This window comes from Protomyctophum bolini (assembly GCF_963924005.1).
Source record: "Protomyctophum bolini genome assembly, chromosome: 2".
Classification (NCBI taxonomy): domain Eukaryota; kingdom Metazoa; phylum Chordata; class Actinopteri; order Myctophiformes; family Myctophidae; genus Protomyctophum; species Protomyctophum bolini.
The window spans coordinates 23,740,005-23,760,098 of NC_137863.1; the positions used below are offsets into that span (position 1 = coordinate 23,740,005).

The 20,094-nt window shown below is 41.3% G+C and overlaps 2 protein-coding genes and 2 long non-coding RNA genes across 4 annotated transcripts; 1 reads left to right on the forward strand and 3 right to left on the reverse strand.

Annotated features, from left to right (window-relative positions):
- Nucleotides 1-392: 392 nt before the first annotated feature.
- On the forward strand, nt 393-2,376 carry avpr2b.1 (arginine vasopressin receptor 2b, tandem duplicate, 1). The gene is made up of 3 exons (XM_080773323.1): nt 393-407; nt 791-1,745; nt 2,004-2,376. The coding sequence occupies exons 2-3, from the start codon at nt 887-889 to the stop codon at nt 2,183-2,185; spliced, it is 1,041 nt and encodes a 346-aa protein (XP_080629449.1). The 5' UTR covers nt 393-407; nt 791-886; the 3' UTR covers nt 2,186-2,376.
- Nucleotides 2,377-3,251: 875 nt separating this feature from the next.
- Nucleotides 3,252-16,388, reverse strand: crbn (cereblon). Its single transcript, XM_080779663.1, has 11 exons — nt 16,301-16,388; nt 15,714-15,826; nt 15,179-15,381; nt 14,197-14,346; nt 13,250-13,412; nt 11,124-11,186; nt 10,914-10,998; nt 10,632-10,747; nt 9,516-9,580; nt 7,649-7,780; nt 3,252-5,419 (listed from the first exon to the last, which is right to left on the reverse strand). Exons 1-11 carry the CDS (start codon nt 16,371-16,373, stop codon nt 5,236-5,238), a joined length of 1,347 nt encoding a protein of 448 aa, XP_080635789.1. The 5' UTR covers nt 16,374-16,388; the 3' UTR covers nt 3,252-5,235.
- A 1,209-nt stretch (nt 16,389-17,597) lies between these two features.
- On the reverse strand, nt 17,598-19,662 carry LOC308324116. The gene is made up of 4 exons (XR_013964883.1): nt 19,626-19,662; nt 19,499-19,525; nt 19,022-19,044; nt 17,598-17,938 (listed from the first exon to the last, which is right to left on the reverse strand). It is a non-coding gene; the product is annotated as an uncharacterized lncRNA (long non-coding RNA).
- Nucleotides 18,192-18,687, reverse strand: LOC308324121. Its single transcript, XR_013964885.1, has 2 exons — nt 18,566-18,687; nt 18,192-18,534 (listed from the first exon to the last, which is right to left on the reverse strand). It is a non-coding gene; the product is annotated as an uncharacterized lncRNA (long non-coding RNA).
- Nucleotides 19,663-20,094: the final 432 nt, after the last annotated feature.

Below are 20,094 nucleotides of genomic sequence, written 5' to 3' on the forward strand. Positions count from 1 at the left end.
AAACAGTGGTTTCCATTGTTATTATTAATCTCGTGTTTTTTAGCTTGTTTTCCCCAAAGCGCCTTATCCATTGCTTATGCCATAAAATATAGCCATTTGTATAGAAATAGTTGAATTATTAGCCGTCTAATGTCAAATGTTCAAGCATGTTCAAATCATATAGCCTAGGCTACGGTACAGTACATTTATTCTTCATTTTATATATTTTGGAAATAAACCCCACTGCCCACAGTCGGTTAAACACCCGGGCCCTTGCCATCCATTTGCGGCTACTACTGTAATTAAATTGAGCTGCTGCTACGCAGTATGGTGCTGAAGGATAGCTCCACCCACAGGATAAAACATAGAACCATGATAGGAGCGCTTCTCTTCAGATTATCAAACTGAACACAGTAGCCTACCTACCGGTAAGTATAGCTGCCTACTATAATGCAGGCTATTCAACCTCAGTTTGCAGCTGATATGAGTTTCGTGAATGGAGGCATCAGGCATATCTTGAAATTAGGCTAAATCAGATGATAAAAAGTCAAAAGCTCACCGTGGAATTTGAGGTTAACGTTTTTCAAAATATAGTTGAAACTGTGTGTAGCCACAATGTTTAGGAATGACAAGTTGTATGTCGTTACAGTTACATGTCGTAAACTAGTAGCCTACTACAGCCTAACTTTTTATACCATGCAAAAACAGACTAAACTTTCTGAAACCATGCAGCCTTATCACTCAAAAATGCTTTATTTCACATGATAGCCCAATCAATTTTGCAATTTCTCAACAGTATGCCTTTGGCAAGGTGGGAAATCTGAATTCATCATCATCATCATCATCATCATCATCATCATCATCATCATCATCATCATCATCATCTCCCGATCTCAGCAAATAGAAAATGAACCGTGTTAATAATGGCAGTGATTTGACTGTGGAGGACGTGCCCAGAGATGAGAACCTGGCCACCGTGGAGATCGCGTTGCTCAGCGTCATCTTCGTCAGTGCAACCATCCTCAACAGCGGTCTACTGCTGCTGCTCTGGACGCAGCGCAAGCAGGCGTCCAGGATGCGCGTGTTCGTGCTGCATCTGTGCCTAGCCGACCTGGTGGTGGCGTTCTTCCAGGTGTGTCCTCAACTCATATGGGACGCCACGGACAGATTCATCGGCCCGGACATGTTGTGCCGCCTGGTGAAATACCTCCAGCTTCTCGGCATGTTTTCTTCCACTTATATGATCGTGGCGATGACGATCGACCGATACCAAGCCATATGCAACCCCATGGTAAAGTTCAGGAGGGGACGCGCGCAACTCTACCTCCCTGTGTGCTTCGCGTGGGGGGTCTCTGTGCTGGGCAGCTTGCCGCAGGTTTTCATCTTCTCCCGGATCGAAGTGGCCCCCGGGGTCTTTGACTGTTGGGGAAGTTTTCTGCAGCCATGGGGTCTGAAGGCGTACGTAACCTGGATCACACTGGCGATTTTCATCCTCCCCATTGTCACCATTGTGTTTTGCCAAGTGCGCATTTGCCGTGCCATCCAAGCAAACCTCTACCACAAGACGCGCCAAGAAGGTCGCGAAGGCGCGGCTCTTCCAGTAGGCCTACTGGCCCACAGAGCCAGCAGTGTAGCCGGGATGTCGAAGGCCAGAATCAAGACAGCGAAGATGACGGTGGTTGTGGTGTTTTCCTACATCATCTGCTGGGGCCCGTTTTTCACTGTCCAGCTTTGGTCCGTTTGGGACACAAGTGCGCCAATAGAAAGTAAGTTCCCACTGGGGGCCAATTCATAAATATAAAGTTACTGTCTGAACAATCAAAACTTGTTTCTTTATGCATAAATTCAGCTTGAAATAGAACATTGCCTTTTACAGCAATTCTTTGCCTTTTACGCATAGAGCTTTGCCTTTTACGCACATAGCCTATTGATCATGCATGTTCAAACGGGCGTTTGTGTTTAGAGTTTTGATTGAACATGTGTAGGCTACAGTGTGCCACTTTCTTCTTGTCATGTCATTCCAGCTGCGACTTTTGTCATCCTGATGCTGTTGGCCAGCCTGAACAGCTGCGCAAACCCCTGCATTTACCTGTTATTCAGCGGCCAGATGCCCAAGAAAGTGGTGGCAATTCTATGTCGGAGGCATGCAGGTGTCATGGATTCATCGCGTGATGAAAGCACGGTCGTCACTCAGTTCACTCTATAGCTGTCAAAAAGAGAATAAAGGAAATAGCTATTGGAAAAAATCTATTCCAACTTAAGTAGGCATATCATTAATTTTAGGGAACAATATTAATGCTTTCTTAATGCATGCATGGGAAATAATGAGCCATAATTGCCTTGCAACGGGCGAGAAAAGCCTGGTGTAGCTTGGCCGTTATAGGCTACATGCACTCACATGGGCTGGTGTACAGTATGCGGTATGCGCACCCCCACGCCTGCAAAACGCACACGCACGCACACACACACACACACACACACACACACACACACACACACACACACACACACACACACACACACACACACACACACACACACACACACACACACACACACACACACACACTATGTCTCATTAACTCCCCCGGCCATGATGCTATTAAGAAAAACACCATGCTGTCCACCATGCTGTCCACATGTTCTTAAGGGTATCTGCCTACAAATGCACACATACTGTAGGCATTAGGCAGCATTTGATTTGCTGGGGTGATCCATGCTTCTGCCTTTGATATTTCCCCTCTATAGTCTTTTTATAGGGGGGGATGGGAATGTATTTTTAATTATCCCTGCTTCTGATCAGACTGAATTAAATGAATGCATTTTCTTTTTCTGGAAATGTAGACGTAGATGTAGCCTGGCGTGTTTGATATTTACATTTGACTATGGTGCAGTGCCGTTGAAAATGCATGCCCCTTGGTTATGCAAAACCCCTTGTCAGAGACACGTTTAGTTTTTCCAGATTATTAGACTGGCTATGCGAGTAGGCTATATTCATTCTGAATTAAGATGATCACACATCCATTCACCTGTCGCTGTCAGTCATCTCATTCAGGACATCAGTCCTGTCTGAACTGTCACATTTAAGCATAGCCATAGTCTAATTTATGCTTTGACAAAGAAGCATTGTGGGAAAGGTCGCTCAATATCACTTGCTGTACTACTAGTTAGTCGTTTTAGTTCTGTATTCAATTTTTTTGTTCTGTGTTTTCATAGCAGCACGCCACTTTATTAGTTGACAAAGGCAGGCAAGATACTCTGGGAGTCGCAGTATAAGTGTATATTTATTTGGTTTGATGGTAACTTAAAAGGAGAAAACCAGCTTTGGAAACAGGCAATTGAATGATCCCTTCAGTGTAGCACACAACTGTCAGGGGTGTATGTAAATCTGACAGGGATAACAGGAACCCAGGACACAGGACAGTGTTCACAAGAACACCACTTTTTAGTTTCTTTTCCCTAGAAGAGTCTGTAGATTAGCACACATCACCAGTAGTAGTCCCATCATCAAAATAATCAGATCAACAAGCGCACAACACATTGTATCGTGATAGGTTGTGAGCTTGTTCAAGGTGGTGTTTAATATATATTGTGTTTATAAGACTTAAACTTATTCAGACATGACAGCATCATAAGTAGCAGTAATTACAATGAGAAGATGTGTGGATCGGCTATTTTTGCCATAAGCCGAATGAGGGGCTAAAAGACAATCTTAATTATTAACTGGCCTAATAATTCTTCATTATAATTATTCCCCCAATTGCACTACACTTTACAGTAGCCCATTTATCATTTCCAAAACAGAAGATTGCATTAAATTATACTTCCTGGTGATGAGTCAGACTGATAATGCTTCAATATTGGAAACAAATGAGATAGGAGTTTTCAGATTCTACACACAGAACACCACTAATGTTATGTCGGACGACACCAAATCATTGCCACTATATGTACAATTAAATCTATACAAACATGAGCCCAACGACCTTGGACATTAGCAACAGATACACTTCTGGAAAATGAGCTTAAATCTCACAAAGCATGACTAAATCAAATGACATAAGTTACCACGCTTCAATGTACAACATTTCACTGGTGTCTGTGGACAACCTGATTTTACTAAACTCAAATCAAAGATGTTGAGCCACAGCATAGGCACACCATTTTACACACAACATGAATATTGGATTGGGGGTGGGGGGGGATACAGCATTTGCTCTCTGCATTCACTGCTTCAGCTTTGGGCCGATTCATACTCCTATTTTACCGCTGTTTCGGCACTATAGTGCCGAAATGATTTCGGCTCGTCAGAAATTTTCAGTAGCACAGAAGAGCCGACTTTAGGACGGTACCCGCCCCCCCGAACCTCAAATGACGTCAAATTGTAGGCTCTACAGAGCCGGACCGACTTTTAATTGGGTCTAAAATAGGAGTATGAATCGGCCCTTAGACTTGTCTCAATCAGGATCCATTCGACATGAGGTAACAAGCAAACTCTAGCCTTCCGATGTGCATATGAAGCAACAAGAGGCACAAATGTATTTTACTGTACAACGAGCCTTCTTTCTTTACAAAATAGAACACTCCTCTTGTCATAGTCTGTTTTCAGAAAAACAGGTGGGACATATGAAGCATGTGTCTGCACACATGGGGAAAATGTTTTCCAATCTCAGTCAATGGATACAAAAATACTAATTCTTATCGTATTGATCAAAAACAGTCTTATTAGAGTGGCATACTCTACACACGTGTTCCATCTGCTTTTATACAATGAAAGAATGCCAATGAAATGAAAGAAAACATAACGAACAACCTGAAACCTAAGTGGGTTATTATTAATTTTACAACTGTTTGAATATTCAGCTCACCTGCCCAGTTTGCCCACTCTCCATAGTACAGTGGGAACAAGACAATACAGTTCTGTGTGTGTGTGTGTGTGTGCGCGCGCGCACGCGCGCGTGCGTGTGTGTGTCTTCAGCAATAAAGTGGCTGGACACACAGAAACAGGAGGGTATCATCTTTCCATGACTATGATATCCTCATCATCTTGCAGAATTATTCCTTTCAACTAGACTAATTTGATAAATCTGCCTTTACTGTGTCATTTAAAGGCTAAATGACTTTTCCACAAATATGATGAATTCACTGTCATGGTTTCTAAGCTGGTTGTGATATATTGATTATTAAAAGGAAGCCCCCCAGAGTGGATGGTTGATTGATGACCCAGGTAGCATGGAAGCAAACTTGAGTCCGGTGTCACAGGCAGAGGACACGAGAGCCTTCCTCGCCTGCTTCCCCCTCAGTCTGAGGGATACGGGGCAGCATGGCCGAGCGAGTCAGCCCCCAAAAGCGAGCCGGTGACATGTCCTTCTTTGTGGCCGTGAACTTCCAACCCATGTGAGACCCACAGGAACGACACTGGGCAATTGTCCAGGCATATCTGAGGGTGGAAAATAAGTAACCTCTTAAAAGATAGCAAGGCATGTACACATGGTGATGTGGTCCAATCACGTCAGTTATAGTGAAATAGGAGGAATTATGAACTATTTCCTAAACATTCATGTACTCGTACTTCGAAACAAACACTATAAACTGGCCTCTCCTACTCTGCAGATGTTATAGATGATGTTCAAGTGCTGAGGAACTTTGCATGCACACCTCCAGCAGGTCAAGGGATATCCTCCTCCCCAAAGTTTTCAAATTGGCCTCATGGTGGCGTTATAGCGTTTTAGTCTTTAACTGATGAACCGTAGGTGGCACAATCAAAATCCCTTTACCCTGAATTTCTTGGATTCTGATGCAAATTCTCATAAAGGCCCAGAACATTTGTACCAAATAAATATTCCATAATTTTGCGTTTTCTTAACTCCTACACCTTTTGTCTAAAACTCACACAAATCGGTACACATTATTTCTGAAGTCATGTGATCAAGATGTATAAGTCTCTGTAGAAGCCATTTCACAGTTTGTCATTATTATTAGTATTAGTTTTGAATTTTGATTATTGGTTTATTGAATTATTTGTGGGCACAGGTGATTGGGGAAGGTTATGCACCTGGGTGGACAGATGTTTCTTTTTTACCAGAGCCAGAGAATGCAGAAGCGGTTTGTACTGCAAGTTCACATTTGGATCAGTGAAATATTCAAACTATAATTTAAGTTGTGGACGAGGCGTTCTGTTGCCTGGTACATGACACGTCTCCAAGGTGCATCAGTAGTTTGTTGACTTTTAGAAACGTCTGAACAGAAACAACGAAACACCTCTAGTCTACACACTGAATGAATGTGACAAAAGAAATCCTGACAAAAGAAATCCTCTCTGAATTCACAATGAATGTGAGCTTTGAACTTTGCAAGTTCTTAGTTAGAACTAAGTATAATGGAACGCAATTAGTAGGCACTTTACAGGCTTGTCTAAGGGATATTTCACTTTATAATAAAATAAACAAACAAAAGAAATATATAAAAAATAAATGGAAAAAAGTCATCACAGCCCCCTCACACATTAGAATGTCTGATTTTTCCATTACTTTCTCCATTTATTTTTTATATTTTTTATTTGAAAGTGAAATATCCCTTTCACAAGAACAATGTTGAGTAACTAGATTATGTGATTTTTTTTTTTTTTTTACATTCACAGATAAACAACTACAGACAGACAGACAAGACAGACAGACACAAACAAAGAGACAGACACAAACACACAGTCACAGACAGGGGTGATTGAATGCCATAATATTGACATGGCAGGTCAGATTTAAGAATGGCACATTTGTGTCAGGAAAAGGCACTGGGCACCCTTTATGCCAAGAGGGATTTGATGGATCATTAAGAAGTACTTGTGTAAGAGAACCCTGGGGAGAGACAGTTCTGTCACAGGCAGTCCCCCTACTGCTTTCTCCAGATAAGTCACCCCTTTACATTAGGGTCCACAATTTTCAATTCATCATAACAACCCATCATCCACACCAGTCCACCAGATTACTAACAAAAGAAGACAACATGCCCTTTTTCATACAGCCCAATTGCAAATTGAATCTTGTGTGTTAATTTAACAAACTGCATGTACACAAGACCAAAGGCTTTTCATTTAAAGCCTTTGTCAGGTTCAGTCACTGTTGATCAATACTAGACCCAATACTGAAATCATAAGCATGTCTAAGGCCTGACTCACACATGCACAACAGATTGATGTATAGCTGATGCATGAGACTTATTGACTGATGCAAGCTCGCAATTAATTTCCAATGGGAGTCACATGGTTTGACATAACATTCTTGTTGTATGAGGGGTAGGGGGGCAGTCGAAACACAGCCGAAAGCAACAAAAATGTTGTGTCAAACCATGTGACTTCTATTGGAAATGCACTGGGAGCTTGCATCAGTAAACAAGTCTCATACATCTAGCATGATGTATGCTAGATGCAATGGTGTGAGTGAGGCCTATGACATCAGTGACATGTGTTTCAGTTGCATTTTGCACTAAGTCCTCAAGAGGGAAATAAAATCTAGCCTGGCATTATCCGTGGAGGAATGTGTGCCTGAGCGAATCCACGTTATTAGTCTGGCTAAAGCCAGGCTATATGAAAGCATCCAAAATACCGCTGTTGGTTCATCTGTCCGTACCTGTGTAAAATCACATGTCACATCCTAATAAAGGGGGAGCTTACCCTGGGAACCAGCTATGCAAGGTGGATGGCCGACCGATTAGGTTCAGGTTGTTGGCTTTGTAGACGGTCAGGGTTTCATGGACGTATCCATGAGGATTGACGTAGGCAGCCATGGGGCCGTACAGAGACAGGCTGCAGGAAGAGGAAGAAAGCCAAAAGATCAGCGATGCTGATTCATATCTCCATGACAAGAAACACCAGACCAAGCGTTGTCAAAGAATTACAAGAAACAGACACGGAGTAGGAACGGAGGTATTTTACACATTGCATGCCAAACTGTCAAATGAATGACGGCATAATTATGAATTCAACAACCTAAATCTTTCACATGCTTTTGTGGTCCTTTGTTTTCTGAAGAATGCACAGAAAAGCAGGGCATTCTGAGGGAAAACAGATGCCATTACACCCAGTACACATTTTGCAGATGTGTGTGTGTGTGTGTGTGTGTGTGTGTATACATTTAACCCATTCTGACCTGAGATCAGATTCATACGAGGTTTCCACTGGACACACACTGGTCTGATTAACCCATTCTGACCTGAGATCAGATTCAAAAAAATGTCAGTCGTTCTTCGATTCTTCAAAAATAGCAGACCTACAAGCTCGTAGCGCGCCACTCGGTGGCGCGATATGAGCTTGTAGATCTGCTATTTTTCAATAGCTAAAGCATAACATGATGCTAACACCAAAATGGGTGCCCGGTCAGAATGGGTTAAATAGTTAGCCGTCATGATTGTATAGTAAATGGCACAAGGGAGGAACATAATGTTTAGAAGATGATAAACAATAAAAAAATAAAAAAGTAGAATAAAACTTGCTCTGCTTACAGTAGGGACTAGGGAGTGCTGCACACCAATTCTATATTGGGCGTTTGAGTCAACATGCATTAGTAGTTTTCATCACCAAGCAGCATCTCATTTCACACATACAGTAATAAACATTTCAAATCATCAGTCACCAATACACTGACTGTAGACCATCTGGCTGTTCTCAAGCAATACAACACACAGCAGAACAGTTTATACAGTACATGGACCTGGACATGGTTCTGTGTGTCCCTCTTTTGACACGCAGAGTGCTGGACAGGAATAAACACCTTTACAAAAATGTATTACACAAGTGAGAACTTAGCTAGCCTATATGCAACTGTCAGAAAGCCAGTTGCATAAAAGGTGATCAGGCAGCATATTACAGTAGGTGGTACAGCGGTACTCCCAGTACATATTTTGCAGGTGTGTGCAGTGAATGTGTGTGTGTGTGTGTGTGTGTGTGAGTCGCATCACCACACTTAGTTATCACCATACATTTGGGCTATATTAAAGGGCCTATAACGTGACATTTTGGGGTTCTGTGATGTCCCTATTGTGGGGTGAACAATATGTGAGAATAGCTGATCTACTAAGCCGGCTAATTTGGTGTAGAGGGTCAAAAGGCGCAAACAACGTATAGAGCCCCGGGGGACCCCGTCAAATAAGTACAATTAATATTTAATATATGAACATGTATTGGTGTGCTGGCTTGCTCTACTACGCCATCCCCAGTAAAGGAATTTACACTGGGATTGAACTCCCAAGTAAACTTTCCATGTTTAAAAGAGAGACGGTCCGGGCACCTAGGCTGGTAAAGTTGACGGCGTGCCGCGGGTTTGAATCCTGATCCCAACAATGTTTGCCCGGTGTCTTCCCCTCCATCTCTCTCCCCATTTCCTGTCAACCTACTGTACATCTATCAATAAAGGCAAAAAGACCCAAAATAAATCACACCCGTGTGAAGTGAGTGGTGCAACTCCGTGTGGGGGTCCCCGGGGAGGGGGGGGCACCATACTCCTCCACCACGGACTAATTTCAAGATGTACACCAAAACTCACCTGAAGATTTCTTTCTTAGTGGTGATTTCTGTGTCTTGGCATTGTTTACAGCGCAGGGAGGTACACTGGAAAGAGAGAGAGAGAGAGAGAGAAGCAAGATTTTTGTACAGTATCTCCCCACTGGTCAGTAAGAATACATTGAAGACTAACAGGAACACTCGTTCAAGGTTTCTTCAACTATGCATGCACCTCATGGTACAGGTTCAAACAAGGTTACATTTGTTCTCCTATGACACAGAAATGTGGAACGCCCTATCAAAAGTCATGAAGAATTGTGAATCCTTACTCTTTCAAAACCGCTCTAAAAGAGCAATTACAGGTGGCTGCAATTTGAAACTGGCCCCAGTAAAAGGTTAAGAATAATGCACAGATGTAGGTACCAACACAGAGAAGAAAGTAAACGTAAATGGGTAAAAGGTAAAGACTGATATTTTAATTGTACTTCCCTGACTGGCAACATTGTTATTTGCCCTAGTATGGCACACTATAACAGACACTGCAAACATTGGTGGCACTAGCACCCATGACTTCTGTGGTATGCAGACGGCTCTGGTAGACAGTAAGCAAACAATGGACACAATGCCAAGGGGAGCATCCTGTTCAAATTATGATGAACAGAAATATTTTTGATGTCATTCTTACTAGTTGTAGAAAAATTCAGGGGTTTGGAAAAACCTTGTGCTCTACAGTGGGGGGGGGGGGGGGGGGAGACGACGACACACAACAAGAAGATATTTGAATTAAGTGAACTCACTGAATATACCTTTAATTTGTGAAAAGCCAACCACCATGACTGGTAATATCACTGCAGGTTCAGCACTTACTTAGACAGGAGGAATATACTGTAGCCCACTATTTGCACCATCAGAGTGACAGTATATTGGGCAGAATCATGATAATTGGGGTGGGGGGTGGGGGGGTGAGAGACATTAGCCAAAAAATGCCGATCTATAAGCTAACAACATGTCGTGTTGCGAGGCGCTGTGAGATTCTTTGGAGGTCGGTTATTTTCTGTGAAGAGATTTGGTGTAGAAGGACGAGTATTGGGTTTAAGTGGTTAAAGAAAATGCTGTAAAGAAAACGCAGGACTGATGTGTAGCAAAAGGCCGTCCTTACACGGTCCATGATGTCCAGCTCACAGCGTAGTCTCTGAATGGCACTGCCGATCTTCAGCAGCTGGAGCCGCAGAGCATCGTCTATGGGCAGACAGGCAGCCACTCTGTAGGAAAAATCTGACGGAAACCAGACAGGACAGACAGACGGGGGGGAAACGGAAAAGGGGGATTAGAGGACGTAAGGGAAGAAAGAATAACACAAATGGAGACGAATGTGTGTAATGTATATTCTGTATGCGTGTGCGCCTGTGATCCTTCTATGATAATGTAAGCGGAAACCAACCAATGGCATTTGTGGGGAGAGAGTCATCCTTCAGGTTCTCATCCCACTCATGGAGCTGTTTTTTCACTCGGTTCATAAGAGACTCCTGGGGGGTAAATGAAGAAGATTATTTAATAAATGGCTTTGCCCAAGACGTGGCTGAGCTGTGTTTATGTTCATCATTCTGGGAAGTTCCAAATAGGCCACATAACTGTATCCTCCAGTACTCACAGAGTCATAGAGTGCATAGACCCACGGTGGCCATGGTGTCAGGTTTGCACAATGGAACTTCCTCTGAAGTGCAGAAAAAAGAACATATTGATTGTACACACATACTGTAACAGACATTTAAAACAAATCTTTATATCAGCAGATTATTGAGGTTAGGGATGTTAATAGTTAATCATTTAATCACCGTTAAGAAATTAGTCAGTTAAACTTAACAGTGAATAAGTAATCAAATTAATCGAAACATCTCTGCTTTTGCATGTGATGTGACAGACAAGACGGTGCACTTTTCATTTGATTCTCGTTCTCATACAAAGATGCCTGGCCCTGTATCGCAAATGGTCAAATACATATTTGATTAAGGAATATAATATGCCTTTTGTATTCTTTCTGTATATCAGCAAAGTTTAGATTTTTATGTCAGACATTGAGGGAAATTAAGATTCTGCAATTGTTTTTTTAAACGCCACTTATCAACTAACTGGTTAATCAATCGATAAGCTTATTAAAACGTATTAATTATTAATGCATTAATGGATATTTCCTATCCCTAGGTAAATCACATTACTCTGTAGCCTGGTGTATTCCTTTGAGTAAACTGTCACATGAGATTATGTAAATTCAATAAAAATGTGTGAATACAATGGTTGAATATTACTTTTGTCAATAAAAAGGGGCAATCGCCGGCTGTCTTTTTTTTTGTCTCGTTTGCCTCTGCCTCGTCCCTTCCCATTTGGCATGTCGACCCCTGCGCGGCCCGAAACTGTGCTCTTCGCCCCGTTTTCTCGATTTTACTGTAACAGGAAGTCCATTAATTTGAATACTAGAGATGGGAGATTAATCTGCAAACACATCGGTATCAGACGATTTTAGTTTCATTCATCGGAATCGGTTTGATTAATCAATCAGACCGATTAATTAATTGGTCCGATTAATCGGTCTGTCTTTACAGATAAACAAGCCCAAAGTAACAGCTTGAACAGATCTACAAGCTCACAATATTAAATATAAAAAGGTATTTAAATTCAATCTGACTTGCCTAAGCCACCCTGTTACATGTATTTTTCAGAATGGACTAAATTATTATAATTTTTCAATACAGAATCATATCGACATCAGTTATATCAGTTATCGGCCATAGCAGCAATTCATTACGGCCAAAATGTCTCATCGGCAGATTCGGCACATCCCTAATATCCCTATTGAATACATTGTGCCAGCTGATCACAGCTGATGAGAATCAGATGATTGGGACTCGGCCCAGCTGTGGCACTACGGTTAAAAACAAGGAAATGCTGTCTCAGTAACGACACAAGGCAAAATGTTGTTGCTAAGTTATGGACGGTTAATGAAAGGAAGGCATCACCCTGGGGGCCTCTGCCCGGCCGAGTGTGCCCACACCCGGCCATGCACCACTGGGACTCTCTGGGGGGACACCTCCGGGGGACCGGTCTCCGAGTACCCACCCTTAAGGAATGGACGAAGGGTCAAATGCCAAACTAACCATGGAGCAAACGGATGCCACACAGAAGGTATAGCAGTGTGTATTCCATATTCAAATCTATATTTGAATATTAAAAACAACATTTGAAGGTGAAAATCAAGACTAAAATAAAAGCTCTGTAATGTGAGTTCTCACAGGCCCTAGGACCCTGTAACCTCACACAGCAGCTGGTCTCGTGAGATCACATCAGTCATCAGTCTGAGAGATTGAAAGCAGCTTCAAGTTACACCCCTCCCTTGCTATACACAGATAGACAAACCCTGACTCGGCAGAACCCACTGCTGTACTGAATGTACAGAACATAGTGAATCACAGGTCGTCACTTTAATTGATTCTAAATGCAGAGCCCGGAGATCTAGTTTGGTAATGATGACAGAATCAGTCATTTATTCTCGCAGGAGTGTGCACCAAGAGAGAGAAAGATGTCTGCAGTCTTTAAATTAAGTTGTACAGCGAGCATACTTTTCCTTGCCTCCATCTCACCCCTACTCTTCTTTAAACACCAGCATACAATATTTTATAGTCAAACTAAGATGTATTCGAAACTTCACTGAAAGGGTGTGTGTGTGTGTGTGTGTGTGTGTGTGTGTGTGTGTGTGTGTGTGTGTGTGTGTGTGTGTCACACCTGGCGGTATGTATCCCACCAGCACTGGGCCTGTTTGGAGCTCTGAGTGGGTGGTCTGGTAGATGGATACTTGTGGAGCCTGGAGACAGGTGTCAGCTGCACAGCAGTGAGGGGGTCTGGGAGGACACGTTCTGGCAGGATCTGCACCTTGGCTTGTCTGATCCTGGTAGACGCCGAAAGAAAGACAAACAGAAGGGGATATAATAGTATAGTAAGGAAAGATTTGTATGATTAGATTGGATTGTGTGCTGGCTCAATTATGTACATGAAATGATAAATGTTCACTTGATCGTTCATTCAAAAGAAAGAAAACAAGTTTTATATCATTGGAAGTCTTTATTCTAGGTTCAATTGTTTGACACTGTTCACCTATTGTGAACAGCCAATGTGTGTGTGACAATTTCCACACCTTAAAACAACTTTCAGTTCCCCTAGAGAGAGGATATCCCTAGAGACAAAACAAATATCAATCACTAATATCTTGTTTGCCTTTGATTACTTTATGGATCTTCTACACTATCTATCTTCTACACTTTTATATCTCCCAATGTCTATTGTCTGTTTGTCATGATGTGCTGCATATTTGCATTGTTATTGTGGATTATGCAGCTCTTACATAATACAAGTATCAACTGTAACCTGCCAATGAATATACAGGTGAATTTAAGTGGTTTTCTCCTCCCTGGAAAGATCTATGATTATGAAGAGAGTGACTCTGCCCCCTAGCTGCAAGAGTTAATATCAAATCCATTAAGCCAAATAAAAGAAGATTTCCATTAGTGGTAAAAATCACTTGTCCTCATGATTATCTAGAGAACTGTGAATCTATTTTATATTTGTCTTCAATCTTTAAAGAACCATGCCACCATTTCCTAAACAACAGCTACAGTACTCCTTCAAACTGAAAAGATGGATTGTCCAATGAAGACCTCTGTTTTCCAGCTTACCCGTCTGCCTGCGTTCTTATCTCATGGACCTTGAATCTCTGCCTCCCTACAGCTTTCACTTTGACCGTCTCAATCCCGTACTCCTGCTCCTCACGGTATGCGTAGATCTCAGCTGTTGTCCCAAACTCTGCCTCCGGCTCACCTGAGCCACTGTAGAGAGATTTGAGATATAGACGGGTGCCATACATTTATGAACAATAATATGTAATGGTTTATGGTGTCGTCCACAGTTAACTGTTTTTGTATTGAGTTGTGCTTGAAATGTACCGTAATTCTGCAAACTGTTAATACTTCAATCAATCAACAGAGGTGGATAGTAACTACGTACCTTAACTTGAGTTCTGTACTTAAAATATATATTAATTTTATTTGTAGAGTGACTGAGTGAGTATATACCTATGGTACAATATAACTTGTACAATTGGGGTCTCGCTGCTCCTCTATTGAGACATTGACTTGTAGTCATATCTCACCTTGACACAGGATTTGACACAAATTTGAACGTGATCAAGATTCAATTTATCCCCTTAGAAAACAGCCAGGCTGTTAGATCAACGGTAAAAATTTCAGCACTTGCGCAGAAAACCAGGTTCAAATGTCAAATCCGAGGTAGAAGAGCAAAGCATAGGGCAGCTTTAAGTATACTTTGTGAGTACCTGTACTTTACTTAAGTATTCATATTATTTATTGATACTTACAATTAGAACATGATTGAACATTTGACATTTATGGTCTAATATTTGTAACATTTCTACAAAACATCAAAATACAATCTTTTTGTACATAGACAAGAAGTTGAAGGGTAAATTTAAGTCTGATAATGATGTACTGTGCATGTTCAAATCATGTATACTTTACATTACTAAAATGATAATTTTTCAAATATATATATATTTTTTACATTTTGCACAAAACAGCAAATTTTACATTGAGGTGCCAACTCTTCCTTAGTGCCCACTCTTCTTGTATCAATATTCCGTACCTGTGTGCAAGCACGGCAAAGGTGCGATCTCTCTGAATGATGCTGCGCATCATGCTGACCTCCTGTGGTCTGAACAGCTGCAGAGGCAGCGTCTGTCCTGGAACCAGCATGACAGCTGTGTGTGGCAGCACTGGAATGGTCTGATAGCTGTCCTCGTCGTGGACTGTTCGACCATGAAACTCCTCCATGTCTGCTCCCAAGTACTGTTACCACAGTGAGCCAGAGATAGACGAGCAAATCAATAAGACAAAACTGTTGCAATGACACATACTTTTCCCCCTTCTTCTAGGGGAGGTCTTCTGTCTGTATTTCATAGTGTGTGCAGATAATAACAAACTTGATGATAAATGGCTACAACATAAAGAAAGCCTAATAAGTATGTGATATTGTAAAACACTATTCTATATTTGCATTTGGCAGAATTCATGATATTGCAACATTCTCTAAAATATATATATATGCCTATATTGTGACTTGTTGAAAATCTGTTGAGGTATTAGCTAGGCATTATATTAATTCAAAATTCATCACGCACAGCATGTGATGTGGGAAGACTAAAGTCAAAGTTGATGGTAGTAGGCTTCTCTGCATCTTCACTGTCCCGGTCCTCTACAGCCTCCATGCCATACTCCTCCTCTTCTTCATTTTCTGCAATGGGAATGGGATACCAATACCATTCATGTGTAGTGTTGCCTGGCATGCAGTCTCATTTAAGGTCATGACATATTCCTATGCTCTGGTCCATGGCGTTAGAAGAAGTTAATGCTATTAACCAAAACTAACATTATTCCTTCCTATACTACGTTTAACGAGCTTTATGACTGACTATCAAACCCACTTACATTCATGTAAGTGTAAGCTTGGTATGAGCTAGCCCTGAAACATGACTGTCATGATTATCATGAAGTACGAGCGTCATGTGAACCATGGCTAGGTATGAGCCAGTGTTCTCCAGGAAGCAAAACAAAAGCTCAGATGTTATGATCATCAGATGTTATGATCAGACTCAGAGTCGCCCGTTGTGCATTAATGCTTGCTAACTGCAAGTATAAATCATTCGCAAATGTATCATTGTTGCAAAACGCCTCGCAAAATAGAAAAATAGTTCGTTCAGATCATTACCAGGTAAGAGTTGTAGCTGATTTCCCATGTTTTCGTCTATATTCTGCCCACCTCCACCCTCATCGTCAGCCATATCCTTCTGTTTACAATCCACCTACTTCTTCTGCGCCCCGGTGTCTTGGGCTTGCAACAAATAAATGGCTCCTGGTCGCCCCCAATGGGACAGTATGAGCAGATACATATATTTACTTAGCCTGCACCAATGTGCCCTGTTGTCTAGAATCTGGAGAATCATACCAGTTTGCAATCTAAATTACTTGTGTGTCACGGTGTCAGTGTGTGTATTGATACATGCAACGCAATAGACAATACAAGAACAATAGCTTTGCTATCCAATGTTATGAAATGATAAACTTTAATAATGTAATTGATATGGAATGCTGCGTGCGTGCATGGATCACGCATGAGGTGAAGCGCAGTGGGTCTGTAGCCTGGCTAATAAGACAGACTGAAATCACACTGAGTTTGCTGGCAGGGATTTTTTTGCCAACGGATGATTCGGTCTGGCTATTAGCCAGGCTATCTCACAAACAAAGTTTAAGAACCACTGATTTAGAACGCTTTTACAGTGGGTGGTGGTTAAAAATAAAAATAGCACACTAGGGTCCAGGACTGAGCTATATGAGCCATACATCTACTCACTGAAGATCCAATCCCTGTTCTAGCAGACATCTGAAAACAGTAATGGTAGACTTTTGACTCATCTTACCCTTATACATGCTCACATGGCATGCCACTTGTGCCAGGATTTGATTATAGTATACCAAATGTATTACAGCTACTGTTACACAAAGCCATTGAACAATTGTGTATAACAAATTAAGTTACCATGCCTGTTGCATAACCCTAACAAGCTGTAGCACAGCTGTTATACTGAAACAATGCAGTAACAAAGTCAGTTTTCAAATAGTCAACCAGCCAATAGAGGGTATGCGCTATCAAACCAGGAAGTTATGCCAGGAATGCCTACGGAGTGGCAAAAAAACTACATGGCCTTGACAGCCCATGCATCCAAACAGATAAGTCATATCTAATTGCATTAAACATTAAATTAGCCTGTAACTTCACCACTCGATTTGCCATTCACTTTATGCATGCGCATACCCTGTATAAGGTGATTAAGTAGGCTTTCCTATTGTTTTAAATGTTAATATCCTTACACCAAATTGTCAAATACAAAACCTTGTAATCTCACTAACCATCATGGTATTATAATAAATCCCCCCCCCCTTTTTTTTACTTCGACCCTCAAGTTCACAATTAGATGCATCACAATAGTTGAAAATATACCACAATCTTTCAGTTTGTAAAACAGGTTTTATTACGTTCTGTTGACAAAGACAGCTGTTCTGATGTTATGAACAAGAGATCAATCCTCAAGAGTCATTTTGCAATGTTCCAGTGAGACATCCATAGCTGGTTGCCATGGGAAGCATGGTGTACTCATAAGTTAGAACAAGGATTCAGCCTTCGTGCCTTCAATGAGGACAGCTCTAAAGAATCCACTTCAGTGCTTGGAACATCAATGGGCTGCTAGCGTCGGCCATCATTGAAGGTTCAGACAGGATCAGCTGCAGGTGAAGAGAGACGATAGTCTACTTGGACCTCTGCCTCATCTTCCTCCTTTTACGCTTCAGCCTGTGGACAAAGCAGACAAAGGACATGAGTCAGAGAAAAACAGTGACCTTGACTGCCAGGTTCATTAACTAAATTCAGGATGAGAAATTAAGTGACACTTCCAAGTAGGGTTGGGTGATAAATATCGTCGTGATAAGATATTCAGAAATATCGTATATATCATGATACAGTGAATACTTTTTAAAGTATTGGACTAAACTAAATGTTCTACTTTTTTTAGTTTCTGTTACCTTGTAGGTTGTACCATTAAGTAACTTTAATAACCCTAAAAACTATAAAATATGTATCATACTGCATGACATATTTTTCCATATCGCCCACCCCCAAGATTGTATGGCAAGAGGTTGACTTTACATTCTGTACTGGAGCTAGGCCAATATTCTAGTATCAGATTTATGTGCCATTTCACTGTGAGCCAATTTAAAGGGCAGGTGCATGTAAAGTTGGATGGAATAGCTTTGAAATAGGGTGGTGCATGACAACCCCCACCCCGGAGCAAAATCATAGCCAGCCAACTAGTCTGGGGAAGTAGATTAAACAGTCAAATCACATCTAATGCGGTACCAGCAAATATACAGAATGGCCATGTGCAGTACCTTAACTGTACAGAATGGCCATGTGCAGTACCCCAACTGTACAGAATGGCCATGTGCACTGCAGTACCCCAACTGTACAGAATGGCCATGTGCATTTAGAACAAATCTTTACACCATTGTTGGGTTGTGGTTACAGATAGTGCTGTGAGGGGGCCAGAAAATATAAGGAATTGAAAAAGACAGCTTCTCACATGACAATATTTGAATCCAAATTAAGCGTGCACACAAACGCCTGAGTAAAATGTTAAATTAAACATGTTGGAAGTGAAAATAGCCCAGTTGATTTTCTTTTAGACATTACTGTGTGGCAGCATTAAGAAAAACGACAGAAGCTGCCCATGCAGGCGGTACAAAGTAAGACAATGAAAATTCAATAATTTGTTTGCCCATCAAAACGTCCCTCTGTAGCACTAAAGGAACGGGTCCAAGTGTTGTGGCTTTTCTAAATGGCCAGACCAGCCCCAATAATAAATAGCATATGTCTTACCTACGCATACGCTTCTTCCTCCACTGAAAGATAAAACAAATGTGAATTATTGCACACAAATACACAGCTTACGGCATTAGCGGTATGTTAATAAGTTGCTCCCGCAAGGCTATCAGGGGACACATCTAGTTCAGGTAATTAATAATTATAAATATTAGTCGTGGAAACAAGCATTTTCCATCCAGTTGAAGTGACGCCGTTAGCCATTTTCAACTAAGATTTGGTGCAAGGGCTAGCGCGGCGGCACAGGCCTGCATGTGCACAACACGGTAGAAGTATAACAGTGGCCAAGTCAAATTCGATACCAATAGCATAATACTCGTAATATACTTGTACAGGTGGTACAAATATAGTACGAGGTGGCGAACTCGTTGCATTCAGAGGCTAGCTAACGCTACCGAAATGCATAGTTGCATTGTTTATTTGTGGATTGAAGGGGAAGGGCGTGTAAAAATCAAATTATCTCCCTTTACTCACCTTCGCTCTCATCTTGTGGAGACGGGTCTGTGAAAGAGAAATGAGAAAATATTATTAAATACAATGGATGGTTTGGAAAATGTGTAGATTAATTTGGATTCAGTTCGTGCCAAAAATCCAACCTTACCTCAGGGCAAGGAGAGCAGCTGAAAGAGGAAGTGACGGAGGGAGAGGGCGTTATTTATAAGTAGAGATGACATCATATTCAATCGCCAATACTTCAGCTAAATGGGAAATGTAGTCCATGTTGAGAAGCAATTATTCTAATTTCGTATTATTGTATTTTTTCATCATGCATGTACTCAGGAAAGCATGTAATCTAAGTTTGTAATAAAAGTTTTTAAAGTAAAATTAAAAAATTAAAATTATATCCAAATTAGAATTATGCTTGCCCATAGTTTAGGGCCTAAACTATCAAGACATTTGTATCAAGACGTTGCATTGATTGATTGATTGATTGATTGATTGATTGAATACTTAAATAACAGTTTGCATAAAAGGCACAGTAGGCTAGTACAGAATACAGATTTATACAAAAGGATGCTGAAAGGATAACCCGAAAAAGCCCATGGCCTGTTTCCATTCAGGTCCTGACT